At 39.8% G+C, this 22,256-nt stretch overlaps 3 protein-coding genes across 5 annotated transcripts; 1 reads left to right on the forward strand and 2 right to left on the reverse strand.

The window, feature by feature from the left end:
- Positions 1 to 1,962: 1,962 nt before the first annotated feature.
- Positions 1,963 to 7,532, reverse strand: LOC134646106 (putative methyltransferase DDB_G0268948). Its single transcript, XM_063499813.1, has 6 exons — positions 7,258 to 7,532; positions 6,999 to 7,159; positions 6,509 to 6,725; positions 5,578 to 5,681; positions 5,156 to 5,293; positions 1,963 to 4,907 (listed from the first exon to the last, which is right to left on the reverse strand). The coding sequence occupies exons 1-6, from the start codon at positions 7,366 to 7,368 to the stop codon at positions 4,811 to 4,813; spliced, it is 828 nt and encodes a 275-aa protein (XP_063355883.1). The 5' UTR covers positions 7,369 to 7,532; the 3' UTR covers positions 1,963 to 4,810.
- A 1,541-nt stretch (positions 7,533 to 9,073) lies between these two features.
- On the reverse strand, positions 9,074 to 15,600 carry zgc:162396 (uncharacterized protein LOC555292 homolog). Of its 3 annotated transcripts, none has more exons than XM_063498448.1 (7): positions 15,468 to 15,600; positions 12,306 to 12,646; positions 12,043 to 12,203; positions 11,461 to 11,677; positions 9,701 to 9,801; positions 9,331 to 9,468; positions 9,074 to 9,237 (listed from the first exon to the last, which is right to left on the reverse strand). In XM_063498448.1, the coding sequence occupies exons 2-7, from the start codon at positions 12,414 to 12,416 to the stop codon at positions 9,147 to 9,149; spliced, it is 819 nt and encodes a 272-aa protein (XP_063354518.1). In that variant the 5' UTR covers positions 12,417 to 12,646; positions 15,468 to 15,600; the 3' UTR covers positions 9,074 to 9,146. The 3 variants fall into 3 exon arrangements, with proteins under 3 accessions (XP_063354518.1, XP_063354517.1, XP_063354515.1); XM_063498447.1 differs by having other exon boundaries at positions 12,306 to 12,727; XM_063498445.1 differs by lacking the exon at positions 15,468 to 15,600 and having other exon boundaries at positions 12,306 to 12,927.
- A 3,378-nt stretch (positions 15,601 to 18,978) lies between these two features.
- On the forward strand, positions 18,979 to 19,908 carry LOC134646385 (olfactory receptor 10A3-like). Its single transcript, XM_063500267.1, has one exon. It carries the CDS (start codon positions 18,979 to 18,981, stop codon positions 19,906 to 19,908), a length of 930 nt encoding a protein of 309 aa, XP_063356337.1.
- Positions 19,909 to 22,256: the final 2,348 nt, after the last annotated feature.

Genomic DNA, 22,256 nt, shown 5'->3' on the forward strand with positions numbered 1-22,256 from the left:
CTTGTATCCAAGGACAACGGCTAAAAAGAACCGTTTTTGTTATTTCTAATTCATTTTCTAACTGGCACAATAAACATCTGTAGTTTATGGGTGAACCAAAGATTTGCTCATATTTTTTCAGAAACCAAAGTACAGAATAAAAAGAAAAAATAGTTTTAACAAAGATTTTTCTTAAATGTCCCCAGAAGTACCCCTGGTTACTCTGAATGTACAATAAAGTCATGTCTGGCTGTCAATTCAGATCACACTGCGACTGCAGCAGCAGTGACATCAGCCCCAGAGGCTCCAGTCTTAATCATGCAGAAACAAAAAGTTACACTTGGGGCTTTGCTCTCCCCACTGGACCAAATGACCCAGATGTTGTCACAGTGTCCACTCAGTTTAAAGGAAAATGTATCCACAAGAACATGAGTAATGCTTGTGATATCATTTTTATACTGTTATTATGTCTGTTGCAAACAAGCTATTATCAGCTAGGTTCTATCAAAAATCAGTTACTACTGTGTGAGAAAAAACAATCCATCCTTGTCTGATTCAGGGAACGGGGGTTTTCTTAGAGCAAGAAACAGAGCACAGTGCAGACAGGATGCCAGTCCATCTCTGCACTAACACTTACACCGATTAGGCGTAATGCTCTGACCGCTGACAGGTGAACTGAATGACACTGATTATCTCTTCATCATGGCACCTGTTAGTGGGTGGACTATATCAGGGAGCAGGTGAACATTTTGTCCTCGAAGTCGATGTTAGAAGCAGGAAAAACGGTGAGTTTTGAGTTTGACAAAAGGCCAAACTGTGATGTTAGATGACTGGGTCATGACCACAGCTCTTGCGGGGTGCTCCTGGTTTATAGGGATCGATCAAAAGTGGTCCACGGAAGGAACAGTGGTAATCCAGTGACGGGTCATGGAAGACCAAGGTTCATGGATGCACATGAGGAGTGAAGGTATGGTCCGATCCGACAGACGAGCTTCTGTAGCTCAAAGTTAAAAAAACAAAAAACCCGTTTGTGCTGGTTCTGATAGAAAAGTGTCTGAATACACAGAAGATCAGAGTTTGTTGCGTATAGCTGCAGATCAGTCATGCTTATACCTGATGGTAAATGTAGACAGCCATTAACCTTGCTGCCTTGTTGGCTTTTCTTTCAGACTAATTTATGTGTGAAATGTAGAAGAATGTTATGAGCTGAAATTCCCCTCAGTAGTTATTCCTGAGCAGAGTAAGACATGTAGCTTAGTGCTGCCAGAGAATGTGTATCAGGCTCAAATTTGTCATGTCAGAAAAAGGCATACCTTTTGTGTCAAACCCATTACAAGTGTAATATTTAAAGAAATTAGGTCACTGCTGAACTGTATCTAACCATCATCCTTAACATTACATTAATTATCATTTCATCAAAGTGTTTATTGAAGCTGCTGGCATTATGTTATAAGTTATATTATAGGGGTTATCATAATCAAATATTAACATGTTTATTACAGGTGCAGTTATAACTACTTTAAAATGATTGAGTTAATATATATATATATCATAACTCAGACCCTGAGTATATGGTTACAGTAAAATAGTAGCTGAGCAAAGGCCTGAATGTATTCAGCTTCTTGTGGTATTTGAGTTTGCTTAGTTACAGGTGACGAAAGGATGTCCAGTCCATGGGGACCTCAAAGGCCTGAGATCCTCACCATATTTGGATGGATGGGGAACTTCTGTGTCTGCAGTTATCTCTTAAAATACATGAATGTTCTGTACATGCAAATTATGTGACTGTAAACGCAAGAGGGGGCGTTACAATACCCTGATGGGATAAAAGCAATCTAGAGTGTATTTTGGGCAGAGATGTACAACTGATGTTTTGCAGTTTGCACCTCTCCACGCTGCGTGCATTCATTAAAATCAATTGTTTGACCGACCTCTTCTGGACCATCATTGTTTTACTCTCGTCCTCGATTTCGAACCCGTAACACAAGCAATCCACCTTTACTCATGTACCATTAGATGTGGTGTTATTGCCGTAGGTGAGCTTTAGGAATATGCGACGTGACATGGCAAAGTGCTGAAAGAAGAATTGTGTCAAAAAGTAGACCCTGATGGCAGTATTTGGTCATGCTGTCCTCGGGCATGCAGGAAGCTGATGTGTAATGTGCAGTGTTTGCAAGTACCAGAAAACACAGGCTTACTGAGTCACGAGAGGACTGTTTCTGCTTCCTTGTGTTCATTTTACGATGTATGCTCTACAAAATTATTTGTCTGTTATTAATATCCTTGCTTTGGTTTTTAATGCATAACATTCAAGACTGCACAGATGGAAACACGCGTTTAGCAGACACATAGGACATGCTCACTGTTTGACAGAACATCTCAGTTGGTTTGAAGTTGCTCCAGCGCATTCTGCAGAATTCAGTGAGAGTTACTATCAGAGCCTGACGTCTCTGACGTAAAGCACAGAGTTTTCTTCAGTCACAAATCACCGCACACGCGTGCTGACAAAACTAAAACTCTCCCTGAGCCCCTTTGCTTCTGTTTGATCATTGTATATGGATGGAGGAGGATGCAAATGAGCTCTAGCTCATATTTGTATATTCAAATATTTGCTTATTCAAACTCTGGGCTGCCTCTTTTTTTCCTTTCCTTCAGGCTTGTTTAGTGGTGGTGTTCCCTTGTGTCCTACCCATCTCATCCTCCTCTTCTGCAGGTCTTTGTTTCGCTTTTTCCTACAGGTCATTATTGCAGATCAAGTTAGACCAGTAAGTCTTCAAAATGTTCCTCAGACAGCTGCTGATGAAGGTCTGTGTGCTGTTGATGTAGCCTTTCTCATCCTCCAATGTTCTGCACCACAGAGCAAAACTGATTTAACATCAGAGTTGAAGATTCTGATCTTGGTTTGTTTGTGTTCTTGACTTCCAGATGGTCTTTAAATTATTCCCAGCTTTCACATTATTTTTAATCATTTCCCATTAAAATCAGAAACTGTTACATAGACACAGACTGTGCCCAAAGATGTGGAGTCTGCAGAGATGCATGCACAGAGTACCCCATTGTGCAAAGATGCAATTCAAAAGCAGATCAATAAAAATAAATCACTTCAAGCTGACTTTCTGTTAAGCTTTGTCAGCAGCCTGACAGAACAGATGTGATTTCAAAGGACAGACAGCTATTGATTTCATCCCATATTCTTTAGATAATAGCAGGGTGCTTATAATGAGATCTGAATGGAGCCCATGCACTTGAAACATCAGACAAAGGAGGACGCAGATGTGCCACAGTAAATTGTTGTATTTGATACATGAAAGTAATATTATTTACAACTATTATTCTATCATAGTTTAAATAGCCTGAAGTAGCCTTCCCTACATTAATTACATTAAGCAGTAAAAAATTGCAATAATGCTCAAAGGGAAAGTTAAAGGTAAAAAAAAAAATCATTTTAAAATCCAGAAATTGGAAGAAGAAAATCAAAAAGCACCGGGAAGTGAGAATGTCATGTTTTTCACTATTTAACAGATTTGTTAGATACTTCTGCCTGGTCAGAGGAGGAAGACAAGAAGATACTGTAAAAATAAAATGATAAAGAGTGAAACAAAATGTAGGTAACTACATATTTTGAGGATGTCCTGTCAGGTTAAAGAAAAAGCAGACCAACTTCAGATTAGGCAAACATGCCTACTTGGCCCTCCTGGGTCAAACCATGATCTCAAGTCATGCCAGCAGCAACAAGTGGCACTCTAATAGTGACTGTTTAACACTCCTGCACTGCCAGTACTATAATGTGTTTATAATAAAGGTCCTCGGTTACAAAGTTAGGGTTTATGAGAAGGTAATTAAGGCTCTTTTAAGCATAACAAACATGACAAAGTTACTCTTAGCTCAGTAAAGACAAGAATACAAAAGGATTAGTCTGGAGAACAAGCCCATAAATCCACTGTGGTCTGTAATGGGATGAGGGCCCTGAGAAGTTCAAAGGTTTTCTAAAACCCTGTAGACAAGAGTGATACAAAGTCTTAGAGAACTGTTAGGAAGCAATAGCAACTCCAACCCCTTCTGATAGTTAAGGAAATTCTATTTTCTCACTGAGATTCTGAGCAAATAAATTTAAGAGAAGCTGCGATGAACTTTCAAAGACTGAAGGTTGAAAATGGCCTAAGCACACCGACATTAAGATAACAGGGGCTTCGTTTACATCTCCTCCCGGGCAATGAAGCCAAGCAGACACTGATGATGATGGTGATGATGATGAAGAAACCAAGGACCCAGCAGTCGGGTTTTAATGGTGGTGCTTTGCCAGACTTACAAAAACCTGATCTGAATAGTCTCAGTCATCAGTAGAACATTGATCAATGCCTCCCTCTAGTGGCAACTTATGAAACACCATGAAGGCTTCACATGTTTACATGTTTCTGAGAATTTACTAAAGCAATCTGATGCAAACACAGAGTATATAATTCTATGCTTATAGGAAAAAGTGCGTATTCAGCAGATAATCAATATCTGCAAAACCTTTCTGTGCAACTTCTCTATGAAAGGGCTGGTTTTATAAAAGCTGGATTATTAAGTGTGATGATGAATATCACTCTTGTTTGCACGGTGAATGTACACGCGTGAGTAATTTTAGTGAAAATACAGGAAACAAATTATGTAATTAAAGCATTATATAGCACTATTTGTTTCTGAGCTTGTCCTAAATGTTAAGTATCAAAGAGATACATTTGTGCACAGAGAAACTGAAGAGAAAACAAGGACGTGTTTTCTTCTGGATCCTTAATTAGGTTCATTTTTGTTGTTTTAAAAAAAAAATTAATGGAGGAGACAGGTGTCAGGCTTCCTGTGGTTTGCAGGCCAAAAGGTAGTAATACCTGACAGCCACCACCACCTCTGTCTCTGCAGAGGTCACCTTCATTACAGACATCAGCCTATGCAGAGAAACACAGGAAGCAGAGCGCATGATAATTCAGCTAGAGGGAGTCGTTTAGACAACAACGAATGCCAGTCTTACACCTATAATTGTGTTTTTTCCACTAACATTATTATCACCCACAAAACCTGCTGACATGTTTGTCATGTTACTGTATGTAAAAGATTTTAACACTGAGGAACATTAAACTGTCAAAACACATTATTGTCATTATGACACATATACACCGTGAAGGTCCCAGTTCACCTCTGACAGATGTCCTGGGAGAGTCTGGAGGCCTCCTGCGGGTCGTCTCTCAGCAGAGCCTGATAACTGGAGAAAGACTCCACCAGCCCCATGTAGCTGGACAGAGGCATGGTCTTTCTGTCCCACAAACACTCCTGCCTGTAACACAAAATACACTCGCAGCATGAACGCAGTTAGTGGATATATATACAATACACACACAATACCCGTCAGACATGCCATGGGGATCTTTTTAAAAGTGGATGCTGAACATTAAAATAGCTAAAGTGATATTTTAAAAAAAAAAAAAATTTTTTAATGTTACAAATTACAAAGCACACAACATGTCAATGCTGGAAAGAATTAAGAATTAAGTACATTAGTACTGGTGGTCTGCTGCAAAAATTCCATATTAAGAAACAATTGGAGTTAGGATTATTTACCATTCTTTGTGAGGGTAGGGAATAGTTTCTAAGGCCTCCCGGTACAAGTTAATAGAGCTCACTCCAAGGTGGGGGCTGCGGTATGGCTGCAAGGCTGCATAAAACTGGCAAATTCAACAGAAAAGGCCATGAGAAGTATTTATTATGAATTTGTTAATAATATGACAAAGAGCATCAACCAGACATAACTCAGTAATATTCAAGTTATGATAACTATGAGCTGTGTGTTACAGTCCACTCAAAGTTAGTGCACCTCACTCATCAATTCAAACAACTGCACCCCTCAGTTCAGGCTGTTTTACCAGAAACACCCTCTAGATGGCAACGCACATCATCTTAGTTTCTTAACAACAAAGTAATCCAAACTCTGATGAGGTCTGTGTCCTTATATTTGCCCTGCACCAAGTGCTGTTTCTCTGGATGATGAGGCGATGAAGCTGGTGCATAAAACTCCACCGAAAGCAGAGAGGAGATGCTTCCTTTATTATTATTATTTATTATCTTTTGGCTGTTTTTTGAAAGCGCCGTTATTCACCGCTCACATTCCTATAAAATAACATCTGAGTGGCACACAAACCCTCCTTCCTTATATATTTATTAGTTAAGGTGGACTTTTTTACCCTCTAAAACAGACTTTACACACAGGAACATCTAATCCTTTTTACATAAAGCTTTTCTGTAAGAATTATTTAGTTTAAATGTAACTATTTTAACTGAAATCACCTTCCTGGACATGAATATGAGGCTTGAATAATGTTTAGTCTTAAAGAAAAGAGTTATTTTAGTAATCATACTGACTTTGTGGTGTATAAGTGAGCGCTCAAGTGTTTTTCCAGAAATGGTTTTGCTGCATTACTTTAAAAACCACTAGACTATAAACAGTGGTAATGAAAACACAGCAGTCTATTCTAGGTGGATATTATGCGAGCACCTCTTTGCAGACTTGGTTTAGTGAGCGCGAGCAGCAGTCGGGGTAGCTGAGCTCCATGTCAATGGTGTAGTTGAGCAAGGCTAAGCAGCCGCGGGGCTTCAGGACCCTGTGGACCTCTTCGAGAAAGCGTGGCCTGTCAAACCAGTGGAAGGCAGACATGGCCGTCACCAGGTCCACTGAGCTGTCAGCGAGTGGCAGCTCCTCGGCACCACACTGTCTGAAGATGGAAGAGGAGCAAAGGCCAAATGAAACTTTTGACCGACTGCAGGATCATTTTTCAGAGTGTTTATGCAGGACTTCTGAAAAAACACAGCTCGCGGCAGAACAATGTAACCCCTGTCCTGTGAAGGCTGGTCATGCTGTGAGGCTCACGTTATAGAACATTTTCCTACTAGAACTGAACAAATTATGTGGCATTAACTGCGGTATTTATTTTATTTTTTACAGGCATGAGTTTTGATAAATTCTGACTTGTTTGGTCTTTTCTTACTTATACGTGATGTTCGGCTCTTTAGCGTGCTGCAAAGCCACTTCCACCTGGGCAGGACTCACATCAGTGCCCACCACAGAGGCGAAGTGTCTGGCCAGCAGCAGAGTGCCCTGTCCTGAGCCGCAGCCCACGTCCACTGCCAGCTCAAAGGGCCGACCTTTCTGACAAAATATTCAACATGTTGTTAACGCGCTGTAAATGTTTGATGGCAGTTTACAGTGGAAATGATTCTCGAAGGAGAAGCATTTGTCACACTTACATGTTTTTCCAGGAAGTCGAGCACGTGTTGAAATAGATGATTTGATGGAGAGATCCTGTACCTCCAGTAGGAAGAAGCATGCTGCTTGCCTTCAAACAGGCGGTAGGCCATGGTGAGCTGAAGCCTTCTTAAACAGCTGAACAAGCATCAGTTTAAATAATAATAACAGTTACCTAATGTGGTGGGTTTTTTGTTTTGTTCTGTCTGTGTATTTTTCTTTTTGACCAGATAAGAGAAGTGAAACTCTACACTCCGCTGTGAGAATCAGCAGTAAGTCACAAACACAAAAGAGAGACACACAGTGGAGTGGGAGGTCCCACTCCTTCTGCCAAAACCTGCTTTGCTTCATAATTAGAGCCTTTTAAAGAGACAGTCTTTTTTTTTTTATACTCCTATTTTTTGCTTGTTGTTATAATAATGTTGTTGTTTTCTTCTTTCCATACATAATACTGATTTCTAATATTCTAAATGTCAAAATTAAGCCATGATATTAACATTAAACTGAAATCTGGGTCAAGCTCAAAAGCGCTGTGTGAGAAAAGGGTTAGATTACGGGTCATGTGATGGTATGTGCTCCCGTCAGAACCAATAAAAACTCCTGGCTGAGGTTGGAGTGCGCGCGTGCGCGTGTGTGTGTTAGTCAGCATATCTTGTTTGTGTGCTACAGCTAAAGTGGATTCTTTCAGTATTTCCTGTACCAAAAAGTTTTAAATGTCACCTACCGACAACACATTTTATTTTGCAAGGAAACGTAATGGTTTCCTCTTTTCCCAAGTGTGAGGTACCTTAGAAGAATGGATTACTTTCATGAAAAAACCTCTAAGGAAGTAATTATGATGAACTTAAGCGATATCTTTTCTTGAGAGATTTACAGTTACTTAGCAAAACACATTTGGCACAGTGAGTTAATCTTGATCCCAGTAAGCCACTTTAAGTTGTAAAGTTTTAAGAGTGCATTTTACATGCGCTACTACGGCGGCACAGTGTTTAGCATAGTTACGTCACGGCAAGAAGGTCCTGAGTTCAAGTCCACCATCATCTCTCTGTGTGGAGTTTGCATGTTCTCCCTATGTTTGTGTGGGTTCTCTCCGGGTACTCTGGTTTCCTCCCACAGTCCAAAGACATGCAGTTAGTGGTGATAGGCTGATTGGAAACTCTTAGTTGCATGAGGGTGTGAATGTGAGTGCGAATGATTTTCTATATGTTAGCCCTGCGACAGACTGTCGACCTGTCCAGGGTGTACCCTGCCTCTTACCCTAGGACAGCTGGGATGGGCTCCAACCCCACCATGAGAAGTGGAAACAAGAGGATGGATGGATTTTACACTACACCTAATAATACCTACACTAAGTCATAATATCTATTGATTCTGACAGATCATTATGTAAAAACCTCAGTGAATGCCAGAACTATCTCTTAAATTGATTTCCGAGTGATAATGACAGCTATTCTTTCAGCAGGAACATCAGATTAACTATTGGAAATATTAAGGAAGGGACACTGATATGGTTACAATAAGAGGACAGGCCACCCACAATATCAAGACCGTTGACAGACTCATCTAAGCACCCACCCACCTCCACCCCCGACGTGACACAGCTGGTTAATCTTCAATTCTAAATCAAATCACTTTTATTGTCACATCACATGTGCAGGTACACTGGTACAGTACATGTGAGTGAAATACTTTGAAATTCTTTCTTTCCACTTATGTAACCTGTGACTGTGCATGTCAGACACTGGTTTAAAGAGGTTATTTACTTAAAAATGAAACGTGTCCAGTTCAAGCAAATCAGTAAAACACAGAATCTGCTGATAAAAACATAGTTTATTTAGAACAACAAGCTTATGTATCTCACAGTGATATTCACTGAATGCTGAAGTGTTGATTAATGTGGTTTGCAGGCCAGGATGCAGTAATAATCCAGTTCAAGCTCCACTTCAGTGTCAGGAGACGTGACTCCCATCTCTTGAAGGAACCTGTAAGAAGATCAGTGACACCAAAAAGTGTGAGTCAGATCACAATAGCAGGCACGGGCCAGTTAAATATCTGAATTTGTGTGTGCAGGTGACCTCCTCTCAGTGTTGGACAGCAGCTCTTCAGCACCTTTGGGGTCTTTCAAAGTGTAGACTTGGAACATGGACCAGCTTTGCATGAAACCCACCAGATGCCTCACTGAGATCAAGGACTTTGCTTGAAAACAATCAATCCTGTCGGATCAGTAAAATAATACAATTAATCTGATGAAAAAGCACCAATAATATCTTCTATAAGGCACAAGATTAGTTTTACACACAGCTGAAAAAATCATTCCAGCCTAAGTTTGTATTATTGGCAGTGAGTTTCCTCTAAAGCAACAAGTTAATGCTGTTTTTGTGCTTAAGCGGTTTTTATTTAACCATCACAGAGGTAGCATAAAGACAGGGATGTGTTTGTGTTTACCTCTCTTTATCTGGAAAGGGAATGGCAGAGTACAGCGGGTCCAGCTTACCCTCAGCTACAGCTACTGGGTTGCTCATGTATGGCTGCAGCGCCTGCTTCACCTGGAAGTGAGTTCATAGAGGTGTGAGATGGTACTGCACCATTTGTTATGTGACTATCTGCAAAAGCTATCAAAATAGTACATCTCTAAAAAGACAAACAAATGATACATTAAAGCAGTGAATGGTGGAACTGCTGCGAATAAGTCATCAGACCAAATGAAGTGTGGCTGTTGATACAATCAGGCCCATGCTGTCTGTCGGCGCTAAGCCTAGTGACTTTACAAAAATATGAGATTCTCAAAAGAGTCAGTGCCCAGTATTATTCTTCAACAAGAGACATTTACAAAGTACAAACATTTTACAGAGAGGTTTAGCTTAGCTTTAGTGGTGTTAGATTTTGTGAAGGGACAGAGAATGGCTAGCTCTTTCCCCAAACCTTTAGTCTACGCTACATTAGGCAAACTATATTTAGTTGGGTGTTCTACCTTAAAGGTCATTCCACCTTAAAAGCCAGTCCAGTGCTGGCTGCTGTTTTTGTCTTGGTGTTTATCATTTTTATGTCTTTAATTTTAAATTGCTGTACATTTCACTTTTATTGTTATTATACATCTTATCTATCTGTACATCTCTATTTATAGATCTATATATGTTTGTGTCTGCCTCTGAGTGGATGCAATCGTGTGGCACATGGGTCACATGTGTGTGATTTTTATGGGAAATCACAACACAACTTTGCTGCTTTTATTTTTAAGCAACTACTTTTTTTTTTTTTAAATGTATGTAGATGTGCACAAAGGAATGCACCTTCACTGTTTCTGAAAGTTTCTAGCCCCGAGAGATGTCATAGTGACAAAAGAAAGACTGATGTGGAATGTGAAGTTTTCAGTAAGACAAGACTTCTAAGTATTTATTTACTGAAGTCAGAAGTAAAGCTGTGTGGTACGTTTGTGGAAAGCAGATTTCTGTGATGAAAGATTACAGTTTGAATCATCAAGAATGAGACTAAACACAGTGAAATACAAGAACTTCATGGAAGCCGAGCAGGAACAGAGATCTGAAACTCTTCTTGGAAAGCAACAAAAGCAGCGTTTTTGCACCAGGTTTTGTCAGCGCTAAAAATTAACCATGTTGCTGATGTTGACACTGAGATAGTTAACTTCACAGACAGTTTGTTGCACTTTGATTCGCTACAGACAGATCACTTCAGGACAGTATCACTGCTCGAGTTTTATTCTTCTCTCACATAAAGACACGTGCTCGGAAGATGTTTGAATCCACCTTCACATGTGAACAAACATTGTCAGTGATGACGTTTAACAAAACTAGACACAGATCCTCAGTCACAGCGCTGAATCTGACTCTAAACAGACCAGATTTCTCTCACTGAACAAGAAAAATAAACTGAAAAATTGCAGCTGAAGTAATTAAACTTCAAGAAAATTTACAAATGACGCTTTGTATGAAGTGAAAAGAATTGGCATTTTGCAAAAAAGCATTCTTTGTCACATTCATGAGCTGATTCACCATTCTCAGTCTCAGACGCTGCAGGCTCTTTGGCAAAGTCGATGTTTGATTGCCAAGGTGATAACGCACATGCACACATGGATGTTTGAGTAGAACAGGACACTTTCAGGGAGAGATCCAGGAGCACTGAAAGGGATCCAAAGGTGCACACGGGAATGGACTTTAACACTACTCTGATTATCAGTCTGCACCTACCTCTTCATAGATGTTTTTGAGCCTGTCTCCACAGTTCTGGTAGGTGGGTTTGGTGTTAGAATCGCTGAAGCCCAGCAGAGCCATGCAGCCTCTGGGTTTCAAGACCCGAGCTGCCTCTGCCAGAAACCTCGACTGATCAAACCAGTGTGCTGCTGAAGCTGCCGTCAGCAGGTCTACAGATCCATCTGAAAATGGAAGCTCCTCTGCTGTCCCCTTTCTGCAAATGCAACAGACACAATACACAACCTGCCCATGTAAAGGGATACTTCTACCTAGTCAGCTAAAAGCTGAACAGCTTGATAATACTCAGGAAAACATATTACAGTGAAACATGAAGGAAGTACTCAACAAGTGATTTACAATAGAAATGTTCCTCAAGCTGTGGACTTGGCAGCTATAAGAGAAATGTGGACATGATCTTGAAAGAACAGTTTGGCATTAAGAAAACTTTTATTTACTTTCTTGCTGTGAGCCAGATAAGAAGGCAGATACTGCCCATGGCATGATATTGCAAATCACTTGCTCAAAGTACTTACCTTACTGTACACACTCCTACAGGCTGCAGCCCGGAAGCTCTCCTACCTGTACGTGATGTTGGGGTACCCTGGCACAGCTCTAGCCTCCTCCACTTGACACTCACTGATGTCAAGACCCACTACTTCCTTGAAGTGCGGTGCCAGTAGACGTGAATTCTGTCCCGTTCCACATCCCAGATCCACCGCCAGCTCATGTGGCTGTCCCTTCTGGAGTTGCAGAAAGGAGTTTGCTACTTGTTAATGTCTTTCCTTAGGAAAGGCCTTCATATGTGAAGATAATTTGCACATTATATTTTAAGCATAGCATACCTTTTTATCTAAGTACTGAATAATAATATCCTTGAGCCCTGCTGGAGGTGTAAAGCGATACTTTTGGTAGATGGAAGCATGATCCTTCCCTTCAAAGAGCTGGTATGCCATGGAGTTGCCTTTTCACTCTTCTCTTAACAACTGCGGCCTTTTAATCTGGGCTGTAAAGCAGCCTTCTCTGTGGAGCAAAGTTCGCCCGTATTGCCCTTCAGCCTCTTGTTTGACTTTAATTGCTTTTCTGTTAATAAAGCTTCTGCATATCTTCTCTTGTCTTCTTGCTACAGTCTCTGTTAGAGCTGCTTTCTGTCCGGACACACACTGGACTCCTGTTTTTTCCTGCACTGGTGTTTTTCCACATTAATCAAAGCATTAACAGGGAAAAAAAATCACTGAACTGAAGCTGCAGAGATACGTTTAAAACGCTGAGGGAAGAAAAGCACAAAGTAAAACTGATGCAGAAAAATGCTTCTTACGAGTTGAAAGGTGGCTCTGAAGCCAGGAACTAAACTCAGCTGCAGATTTGCTAACAGTGCACAGCAGGGGCAGGGCCTCTTACTTAACCCTTTCATGGGACAGTTTCTACAGACTGTACTGTCTCATACTGGAACATTAACAAAATAGAAAAGTGGAAAACACACTACAGTTTTAGTCACTGTATTGCATGATTTCAAGTGAGAATGCAAAACATACTCGTGATTTTTATTAACACCTATTTTTCCTGTCACCCATTTTACTGTACAATGGCACTTAATACCCCAAATTCTTTACAGTATGTCTTCAAGATATACAGTTAAAAAAAGGTTTATCTTAGCAAAGGATACCTGGCTATGATTATATTATAGCCAACTGCTGTGATAAAATGCTTTGTCATAACCTCGACCAAGCAGGTTATGTTTTTAAGTGTCTGTGTCATACAGGATAGTTTTGAATGAAACTTTGTAGGAGTGTAGAGTTGAGCTATGTTAACAATCCAGTAATAATTCATTTGGCTTACATCCATCAACGTGTTCAAGCTCCAGTTAATGATTTATTGGTTAAAAATTGCCAAAAGGCCTCATAAAAATATCATGTCACATTTGACCTCTGACCTCTGCTTTAAGGCCAATAGATTCATCTGATGGTCAAAGTCAGAAAAATGCATTATAAAAGGTATTTAAGACTAAGTTTCTTACTGTCATTGTTTGCATTAACAATATATTGATATGTAGGGAATGATATATGAGGATTCTAAATATCACTTTGGACCTCTGACCTCTTCTTCAAGATCACATAAGGTCAAACTTTCAGAAAGTGTCTTTTGCTTTGCTTAAAATTCTACTAACTTTTTTGTGCTGGCAACATTTAGGACATTATAATTTTATTTGGGAATTCTTTTTTCTACCCCAAAATGCGTTATATCTTCAAAGAAAGTATTGCACAGTACAGTAAGATATTATATATGTTATTCATATTCAGTTATTTACAAATTAATACCCATTACCAACACCTACATAATGTTCATATAGTTAAAGTAAACATCTGTCATGCTACCTTCATCTGACATTTACTACACTACAAATAAAACAAAACAAAATGAACATATACAGTATTAGTAGTAGTAGTAACACTGTTATGCTATGGGCCCTTTTATGCATATACAGTGTAGCATAAACGTATGGAATAAAGTTTATGACTGCTGCATCATAGAGTCTCACAAACAAGTTCATTAGGTCAGTCAGCTGGTTTCACTGTATGTTTGTCATAGTTTGCTATCCTTCTCTTGACCACTTACACTGAAAAACATCTTTGTTTTGATTTGGTAACCCAGCACAGCCCTCTGGGCGTTACAAAGTGTGTATAATTGCTCTTGTGGGATAATGAAGGTAATGACCTGTTGACCATTTCCAACTTGAGCAGTAAGCCATCCCATGGGTTCTCATTAATTTCAGCCTCATCAAACATTGAACCAGGAGATAAATTAAACGTTATTTGACTACAGCTTACCCAAGTTCACTTTACTGACACTAATCCCCCAAGCTCTGTGTTTTGGCACCTGAGGCAGATCCACGTGGGGGTTCATGATCGTGATGGACATCTAGAAGGCCTGAGGGACTCACGCAATTCTTTTCAGTGTTTTTGCATCATTCATGCGGCCTGAGTGTGTTTTTGATAAGTTGTTTTAAAAGTTTGTCCTAAAGATGGTTTGAAATGAAACAGATTTTGTCTGTCCTATAAATCCTTCATGCATGTGAATCCATCTTTAGTATTCCATTATGCATCACTCTATCCACCTAAATACACATATAGGGAGTTAAAAGTAAGGACCTGAGACCTCAAATGTGATTTGGAATATTTAACCCGATAAGTCCTTCCCAAATAAGCATCATCAGTTATTTCAGCCCAGGTATCCCAAAGCAACATATTATATGTTTACTGCTGTCCACCATTTCAGAGGATCAAAAGTAATTAAACGAAATTATAAGTTATGTTTTTAAAATGTGGAATAAAGTCCCAGACAAAGATTACTGAACATCAGCCTTGAGAGGCTCTGTCAGGCCTTTACTGTCTCTCTGCATTCCTTTTTGTTTTAATACCTGAAAATGTTCTGTGAGGTTGAGTTCAGGTGACTGACTTGGCCACTGAAAAACATCCTATTTACTTTCACAGTATGCATATAGTATAGTCCTGTAAACGTTTATCCTGCTGAGATCATGAGCTGTTCCTTCCTTTCTCTACATTTTTCTTTTTTCAATCTTCTATAAATTCATCTTGGTTTCAGATTTTGTCCCCCCCGAACTGTTCAGGCTCTTTCACATGTTTTTTCTGGCAAAGTCTAATCTGGGCTCCCTGCTCAGAATGTAACCAGTGGCTTGCAGCTTGTTGTAAACCCTCTACCTGCAGACTGTAGACTTTCACAGTGGCACACTTTCGTCGCTGTTCTTGGCCTTGTTAGATGTTGTGAAGGGGTTTTTCCATACCCATAATTCTGTTATCATGTGCTCAGTTATCATTGTGTCCTCCGGTGCTGCTGAGCTGACAGCGCTTTACTTCTTTTAACCCTTTGAAGCCCATCAAAGCGGGCACGATCCTATTTACATATCTAGTTTTAAACCCTGTAGAATTGCAACCAAAACGTGCTAGAGCGATAATTTTTTGCATATGAAAACGGAAGGTTTTACTTACATATCACGCATTCAACTTGTCCCAGGCCGCGGTTTCCTTCCACTTTGGAAAAATCGCATAAAATCCGCTGGCAACAACAAAAACATTACAATCCACAAACACGTTTTGCCGATCTGATCAGCTGCTCAAGGCACTTCCTACATTGGAATAAACGTCATCGCATTGTGACAGCGCACATCAGCAAAACCGGAAGTGACGTCATCTTTGTAGGATATTTCTCTTATTTCCACCCTTGGGCCTTTCAAAAGTTAACTGCAGCTATTTAAAGTCATGTTTTACTTTATAGCTTCTATCACAAGCAGTAAGTTACCCACGCTCACAAACCTGTCTCTTTAACACAAATCTCTAGTCAGCCAATCAGAGGCAGTGTTTAAATACAGCGGCCTCTGACGTCATTGGCCATTTCCAGGTTCAAACTCTTCTTCAGTTCCCAAACCTAAACAAACAGTGAGTTAAAAACAGCCTAAAATCTTTCATCTTTAATAAAATATTCTGTTTGGCTGCTCTCCCAGGTGTTACAATAAAGTTGAACCTCCAGACAACCATGAAAAGAGGATTTATGAGACTTAACTGATTAGAAGTTAGCAGGAAGTTAGCTCGCTGGTTTCCATCTAAAATGATGTACCATGTTCTGACTAATGGATTTCTAAGAGACTAACATGTACTGTTCTGGAATCACTTTATGCATAAATGAAGATGGAAAAACTAAACAGCAGCAATGTTTGAAGGGTTATGGAAGTTGGGCTTGCTGGCATATAATGGTGTGCTACCTGGTGGCTAGTTAAAAAGCTGTGGTAAGGATAATATAAACACATTAGCACAGCGAAGATGGAGGATGAGTGTTATCTCTTTTCCACTGAATAAAAGTTAATTTCAGGGTCCCTGATGGTCAGAGACAAATGCAATTATATGGCAAAAAAAGACGCTGAAAATGAACCAAACTTTAGTCAAGAGAACATCTGACTGAACGAGGTTAGCCGTTAATATGTTGCTGTGTTGTTTGGATTACTTGCTATAAAAAATTCCTGATCCTAAGCTTCATGTACAAATTCAAATCTTTGCCTCAGAGTGAAGCATTGATGTCTTCCAATCCATGAGCCCATGGGCTGCAGTTTCATCATTAGGTCTTAAAAATTGAGCTTAAAGACACAAACGAATATTGCTAAAAAAAACAAAACAAAAAAACAACAACAACAACAAAAAAAACCCAGAGAGCCGACAATCACCACTGATTATTTTTAGAGGCTTGTTAATATTTAATTAAACAAGATCAAAACACATAAAAAGACAACAGTGTGGTGGGGCGTGGTCTGCGGTGCCATGCGGACGCACCTGCATGGCATCCGCAATCATGCCCGCCGTGTTAAAGACACGGGGATTCAGGGTTGTTGCTGGACCCGTCATGCATCATTCTTGCCACAGTGATGCCGAAACCCAGGAAGTGGCATGGCGGGTCCACACCGCACCTATCGGAGGAAGAGGAGCCGCTCCGGGAAGGGCTGTTCCAGCCGGGAGTGGTGGAGGAGCCGCTCCACCCAGAGGTGGACGAGGGGCCAGAGGATCCGTGCCGGCTGGAGGTGGAGGAGCCGTTGTATGAGGGGCTGCTCCAGTTGGGAGCGGTGGAGGAGCTGCCCCAGCTGGAGATGGCGGAGGTGGCAGTGCCAGGGGAGTCTGCACAACCTGGGGCCAAGGGCGACGAGCAAGTCACTCCAGATTGATGGATGCCGGCCCAGCCGCCCGTGAGTTGGGGCTCCTGACCGTGTCTGCGGGGTCGTGCCGGTGTTGTGCCAAAAAGTGATTGCCTGGCAAAAACTGATTTCCAATGTTTGCGTGTGGTTTTTTGTGTAATATCGTTACGTATGTTGCTAAATAGACTATGGTGAACAGGTATTACAAAAGAGTTATATATAAAATTAAAAAATTACCTGTTTCTCAAGTATCTTTGTGACTGTGTTATTGCACTTATATTATAATCAATCAGCTCCCTTTTGTCCACTTAAAATATATTTACAGAACTATTTTCGCATTTGTTGCAATTTCATCTGTCCTCTTGGCCAGATTAAAAATGTCTCTTTTAAGAGTAAAGTCAACAATATTTTTTTTTAACTGCATATCTAAAGGATACATCAAACTCACTGCCAAAAACTGATTGCGGCTTCTACGTTGTTACAGGAATGTTGTTTGTTGCTCAAGATGACGTGATATCATTCATGAGGGATACATTTGACATATGTTTCACATATTATACACCGACAAGTTATTTATAGCAGTTTAAATACAAGCAATCACTTTTTGGCACAACACCGGCTCGCCAGGTGGTCGGGACTCCGGACCAGCGTTGCCGCCGCCGCCGCTGGAGGCGTGGGCGGCCTCCGGAAGGGACACTGTCCTGTCATTGGGTTGGAAGCTGGTGGGGGGGAGTAGGTTCAGCCGGATGGCTGCCCGGCCTCAATCCGGTGATGGGGGTATGTGGTGGGTCGTGGTCTGCAGTGCCATGCGTACACACCTGCATGGCATCCGCAATCTGGCCGGCGAGTTAAAGACACAGGGATTCAGGGTTGTTGGTGTGTGTGGTGGCAAGGAGTCTGTGCGGCCTGCAGCTGAGAGCTGCAGTCACACTGTGTGAATAAAGTTGGCTCTCAAATCAAACCTCTGGACGTGTGATGCATCATCCTTGTCACAAACAGCCTTAATGAATGCAGTAGGAACTTGGATCAGGAAGCAGGGTTGATACCATCATAACTTAACAAGCAGATTGTTGCTGACCATGCTGGTATTTCCAGCAGGTTAACGTGCCATGTCACAAAGACCCAATCATGTTGGTTTCCTCCATAGTGACCAGATCGCAGTCCATAAGAGCACTGTTCAGATGTAGTGGAATGGCAGGTTCTGCATCATTGACATGCAGCAGACAAACCTGTGATGCTATCACATTAATATGGACCAAAAACTAAAAAACATTTCCAGTGCCTTTTTGAACCTCTAAAATAAAGAATTAAGGCATTTTTGAAGTTAAAAAAGAGGCTCAAACTGGATATGAACATGGTATAACTGAGAAAGTGTCTGGTGAGTGAATCATGATAATAAATATACTGTGTACTTATTTATTTGTATTTTTGTACACAAATGCAATCATGAATAATGTAAACTATCATTGTTTTAGATTCTCCATGGAGCGATGACTGTCAGCTGCCATCATACAGTTTTGTGTGACTACTTAAACAGCTCTCAGCACCGCTCTTAATCCTCAGTGGTTACCTGCTGTTCCACAGACCACACACTGACAACACAAAGGACTTTCAGTTGTGGTGAGGCTTAAAAACACTGAATTTATATTTTAAATATAACTGAGACTAAAAGTTGTTTATTTTCCAACTTGTCAGGATTTATTACAAATATTTTTTAACCTGTTAATGTTTTACATAATTGGTTGGTTTGAAAATATTTCCGTTAAATTGTGTTGTTCTGTGTTGCTCATCATCTGTGGTACTGCCCATTGCCTATGGGGTAAATGGAAAACAATTCTCATCCACTATATTTTAATCTGACGATGTTTGTGAACATAGGAAAGTTCCGCTACCCGGCATTTGTTTTGTTTTTACTCTTGTATACTTTTATTATCTCAGCCAATCTTGTCATAATAGTGGTAATATCAAGAGAGAAAATCTTACACGAGCCTATGTATATTTTTATTATGTGCCTCTCAATTAACTCTCTGTATGGCTCTGGTGGATTTTTCTTCAGATTTCTAAGAGATCTTCTGTCTGACTCAAACTTGATTGCACGTTCGGCTTGTTTCACTCAGATCTATATCATTTACACCTATGCATCCTATGAGCTTACCATTTTAGGCATAATGGCATATGATCGCTTTGTTGCTATATGCCAGCCTTTGCATTACCACAGCAAACTAACTTCAAGTGTGATCTCCAAGTTGCTCGCTTTTGCATGGATCTATCCAGCCTTTTCAGTTGCAGCCTGTGTTTATTTGGCTTCCAGACTTCCACTGTGTGGCAATAAGATACCTAAGGTATTTTGTGCCAACTGGCCTGTTGTAAAATTGTCGTGTGTCCCTACAGTGATCAATAATATTATTGGCATGTTTGTGAGCATAACCACAGTGTTTCTGCCACTTGCTTTTGTCTTATATACATATATGCGAATTTTCCTGGTTTGTAGGAAGCGCTCATCACTGTTCAAGAGCAAAGTCATGCAGAGCTGCCTGCCACACATTGTTACTTTTGTCAATTATTCCATTACTGTGTTTTGTGATGTTGCTCTCAGCAGAATTGACCTCGAAGAGCTGAATCCATTTCTGGGGATCATTCTGTCACTGGAGTTTGTTGTGATTCCCCCCATTTTAAATCCTCTCATGTATGGTTTAAAGTTACCAGAAATTAGAAAGTGTACCCTAAGAAAGTTACCATGCCTAATTAGATAAATGGCATATGACAAAGAAAATAGTGTAAAATAATCTGCTAAGAATGATTTTTTTTTTAATACCTGAGTAAATGCAGATAGATTCATGTTTCAGCATTAATATTAAAGCATGTTCCTGTGCTGTGACTGTTTCAGAAAAACAAACTGAAATAAAGAGTTGAATTAAAAAAACAACAACAACAAAGATTTGGGATATGCTTAATACATATTATTAATAAAAATGTGTAAATTCAATATGTGTTTTCTTGTTTATGGACAACATATTACTTTTAAAAGGGAACAATTAATAAATGTGATATTCTCCAGCAAATGATAAAATTAGCATTTTGTTAATTTCTTAATTTTACACACTTTAACAGCTCTGTCACATAGAAAGAATTCATACAGCTCCACATTTATCATACACATTTTTGCTTTTGGTAGAGTCAAAGTTAAATCTCAGACCAAATGATCTAAAATCATCTAAAACAATTTTATGCAGGCCGAGTAGAATAACCAGAAAAGTGTGAAAAAGTATGAAAATATTGTTGAACACAATACAACAAACCATACCCTAAAAGACTGGCAGCTGTAATTGCAGCAAAAGGTGGTTCTACAAAGTATTGACTCAGGGGGCTGAATAATTACGCACACCCCACTTTTCAGTTATTTATTTGTAAAAAATGTTTGGAATCATGTATGATTTTTGTTCCACTTCTCACGTGTACACCACTTTGTATTGGTCTTTCATGTGGAATTCCAATAAAATTGATTCATGTTTGTGGCTGTAATGTGACAAAATGTGGAAAAGTTCAAGGGGGCCAAAACACTTTTGCAAGCCACTGTAAGTGTGTGTATGTAACAAAAGTTTGTGAAATAAAGGACTGGGTATGTGAAAACCTGAAGGTGAGGTTCATACTTACTGGGGAGGACTCACTATTGAAAGGGCTACTGCTACAGTGGCACCAAATGTCCTTCAGTTGAGTGCAGAGCGACTGCCTGACCTGGCTGAGACTCTATACTGGCACAAATGTTGGCCAAACTTGCAGAAATGTTATTGGCATTCTTCGCTCTACCTTTAATCAAGTAATGAAAGCTGATGGTCAGCTGATGTGGGCTGATGCAGTACAAACACCGTTTTTATTGACTGGGACAGATTATATCAAGTGAATAATGACACTTTGACAAGATAAGAGAAGATCGAGTTATTGGTGTTGAAAGGTTGCCAGGAAATAATTTTTCAGGCAACTCATTACAACCCTATGGCTGGTCATATGGGATAGAACAAAATTGGCCTGATTTTATTGGCCTGGTATGAATGCCAGCTGCTTAACCTGACAGCCAACCCAAAAGTGCCATTGCTTCATCCTTTATCATTCATGGAGGTTCCATTTGAGTGAGTTGGCATTGTTGTGGTACATTATTCACCATGATATTCCAAACAAGTGCCCCTTCAGAGTCTTTCTGCAAAAAGTGGGCACTGGAATTGAAACCAGTCATTGGATCCTTGTTGTTTTCAGTGTGGGAGGTACCCCAGGACTCTTTGAAGTCACACAGCAACTGGTTGATGTTGACTATGAGTTGTTGCTATCTGACAGGGGTTGAGCAAGACCAGTTTGCCTGTCTCTCTCTCTGGGGCTAGAGGTGCTAATTGCCATCAATCCCACTCCATTCCTGATATTTTTATTACTTCCTTAAAAATAAACAGGCATTAAAGCTAAATGGATATAATAGTTCTAATAAGAACAGCTTTCTTTTAATCATGTAATACAGACACAGGTTTAAGCAGTAATGTTAAAAGCATGCTTCTTTTGTTGAATTTGAAAAAGGCTTTCAATGTATTTAGTAAATACAGTCAGTTATGCGCACTCGAGTGACAGACAAATGGTTTGTGATATAGAGTAGCATGTTTCAGAAAAAGGAACTTTGAGTTTAAAAAAATACTTGTTATGTCAAATAAATTTTGATATAAATGTAAAAATTAAATATGAAGATTTATGGTATTTTTGACAAGTTTACGGACAAGAAAACACTTTGAAAAAGGGACCATTAAAAATATGATACACTATTCATTTTTGTAAATTTCACATTTAGCAGATCTGTCATATAGAAAATGTTCCTAGAACCTGAAATTTTCACACCTCCAAATACAAATATTTTCACAAAGTCATCTTACAGTAGGATGCAAGCACAACAGCCAACTTCTAAAACATCCTTCTGAAGGCCGGCTCCCATCTACCACAACCATCTGTGCATCATAGGCAATGCTTTGTGTAAAAAGATTACTATTATTTTATTATTTACATTTTTTCCAATCAATTTGCAATACACTAATGTACTTCTAAAAAGCCCTTCTATATTATGTCTGGA

This window comes from Pelmatolapia mariae, linkage group LG16_19 (genome assembly GCF_036321145.2).
Source record: "Pelmatolapia mariae isolate MD_Pm_ZW linkage group LG16_19, Pm_UMD_F_2, whole genome shotgun sequence".
In the NCBI taxonomy this organism is placed as follows: domain Eukaryota; kingdom Metazoa; phylum Chordata; class Actinopteri; order Cichliformes; family Cichlidae; genus Pelmatolapia; species Pelmatolapia mariae.

Excerpts from the sequence above, each read along its gene's own strand:
- LOC134646385 (XM_063500267.1), top strand. The coding sequence starts at position 18,979 with ATGGAAAACAATTCTCATCCACTATATTTTAATCTGACGATGTTTGTG.
- LOC134646106 (XM_063499813.1), bottom strand. The coding sequence starts at position 7,368 with ATGGCCTACCGCCTGTTTGAAGGCAAGCAGCATGCTTCTTCCTACTGG. Across the intron at positions 7,160-7,257 it reads TCGACTTCCTGGAAAAACAT|AAAGGTCGGCCCTTTGAGCT; the intron begins GTAAGTGTGACA and ends ATATTTTGTCAG. Across the intron at positions 5,682-6,508 it reads TAAACCAAGTCTGCAAAGAG|TTTTATGCAGCCTTGCAGCC; the intron begins GTGCTCGCATAA and ends TGAATTTGCCAG.
- zgc:162396 (XM_063498448.1), bottom strand. The coding sequence starts at position 12,416 with ATGGCATACCAGCTCTTTGAAGGGAAGGATCATGCTTCCATCTACCAA. Across the intron at positions 11,678-12,042 it reads TACCCCAACATCACGTACAG|AAAGGGGACAGCAGAGGAGC; the intron begins GTAGGAGAGCTT and ends TTGCATTTGCAG. Across the intron at positions 9,238-9,330 it reads CTGTCCAACACTGAGAGGAG|GTTCCTTCAAGAGATGGGAG; the intron begins GTCACCTGCACA and ends ATCTTCTTACAG.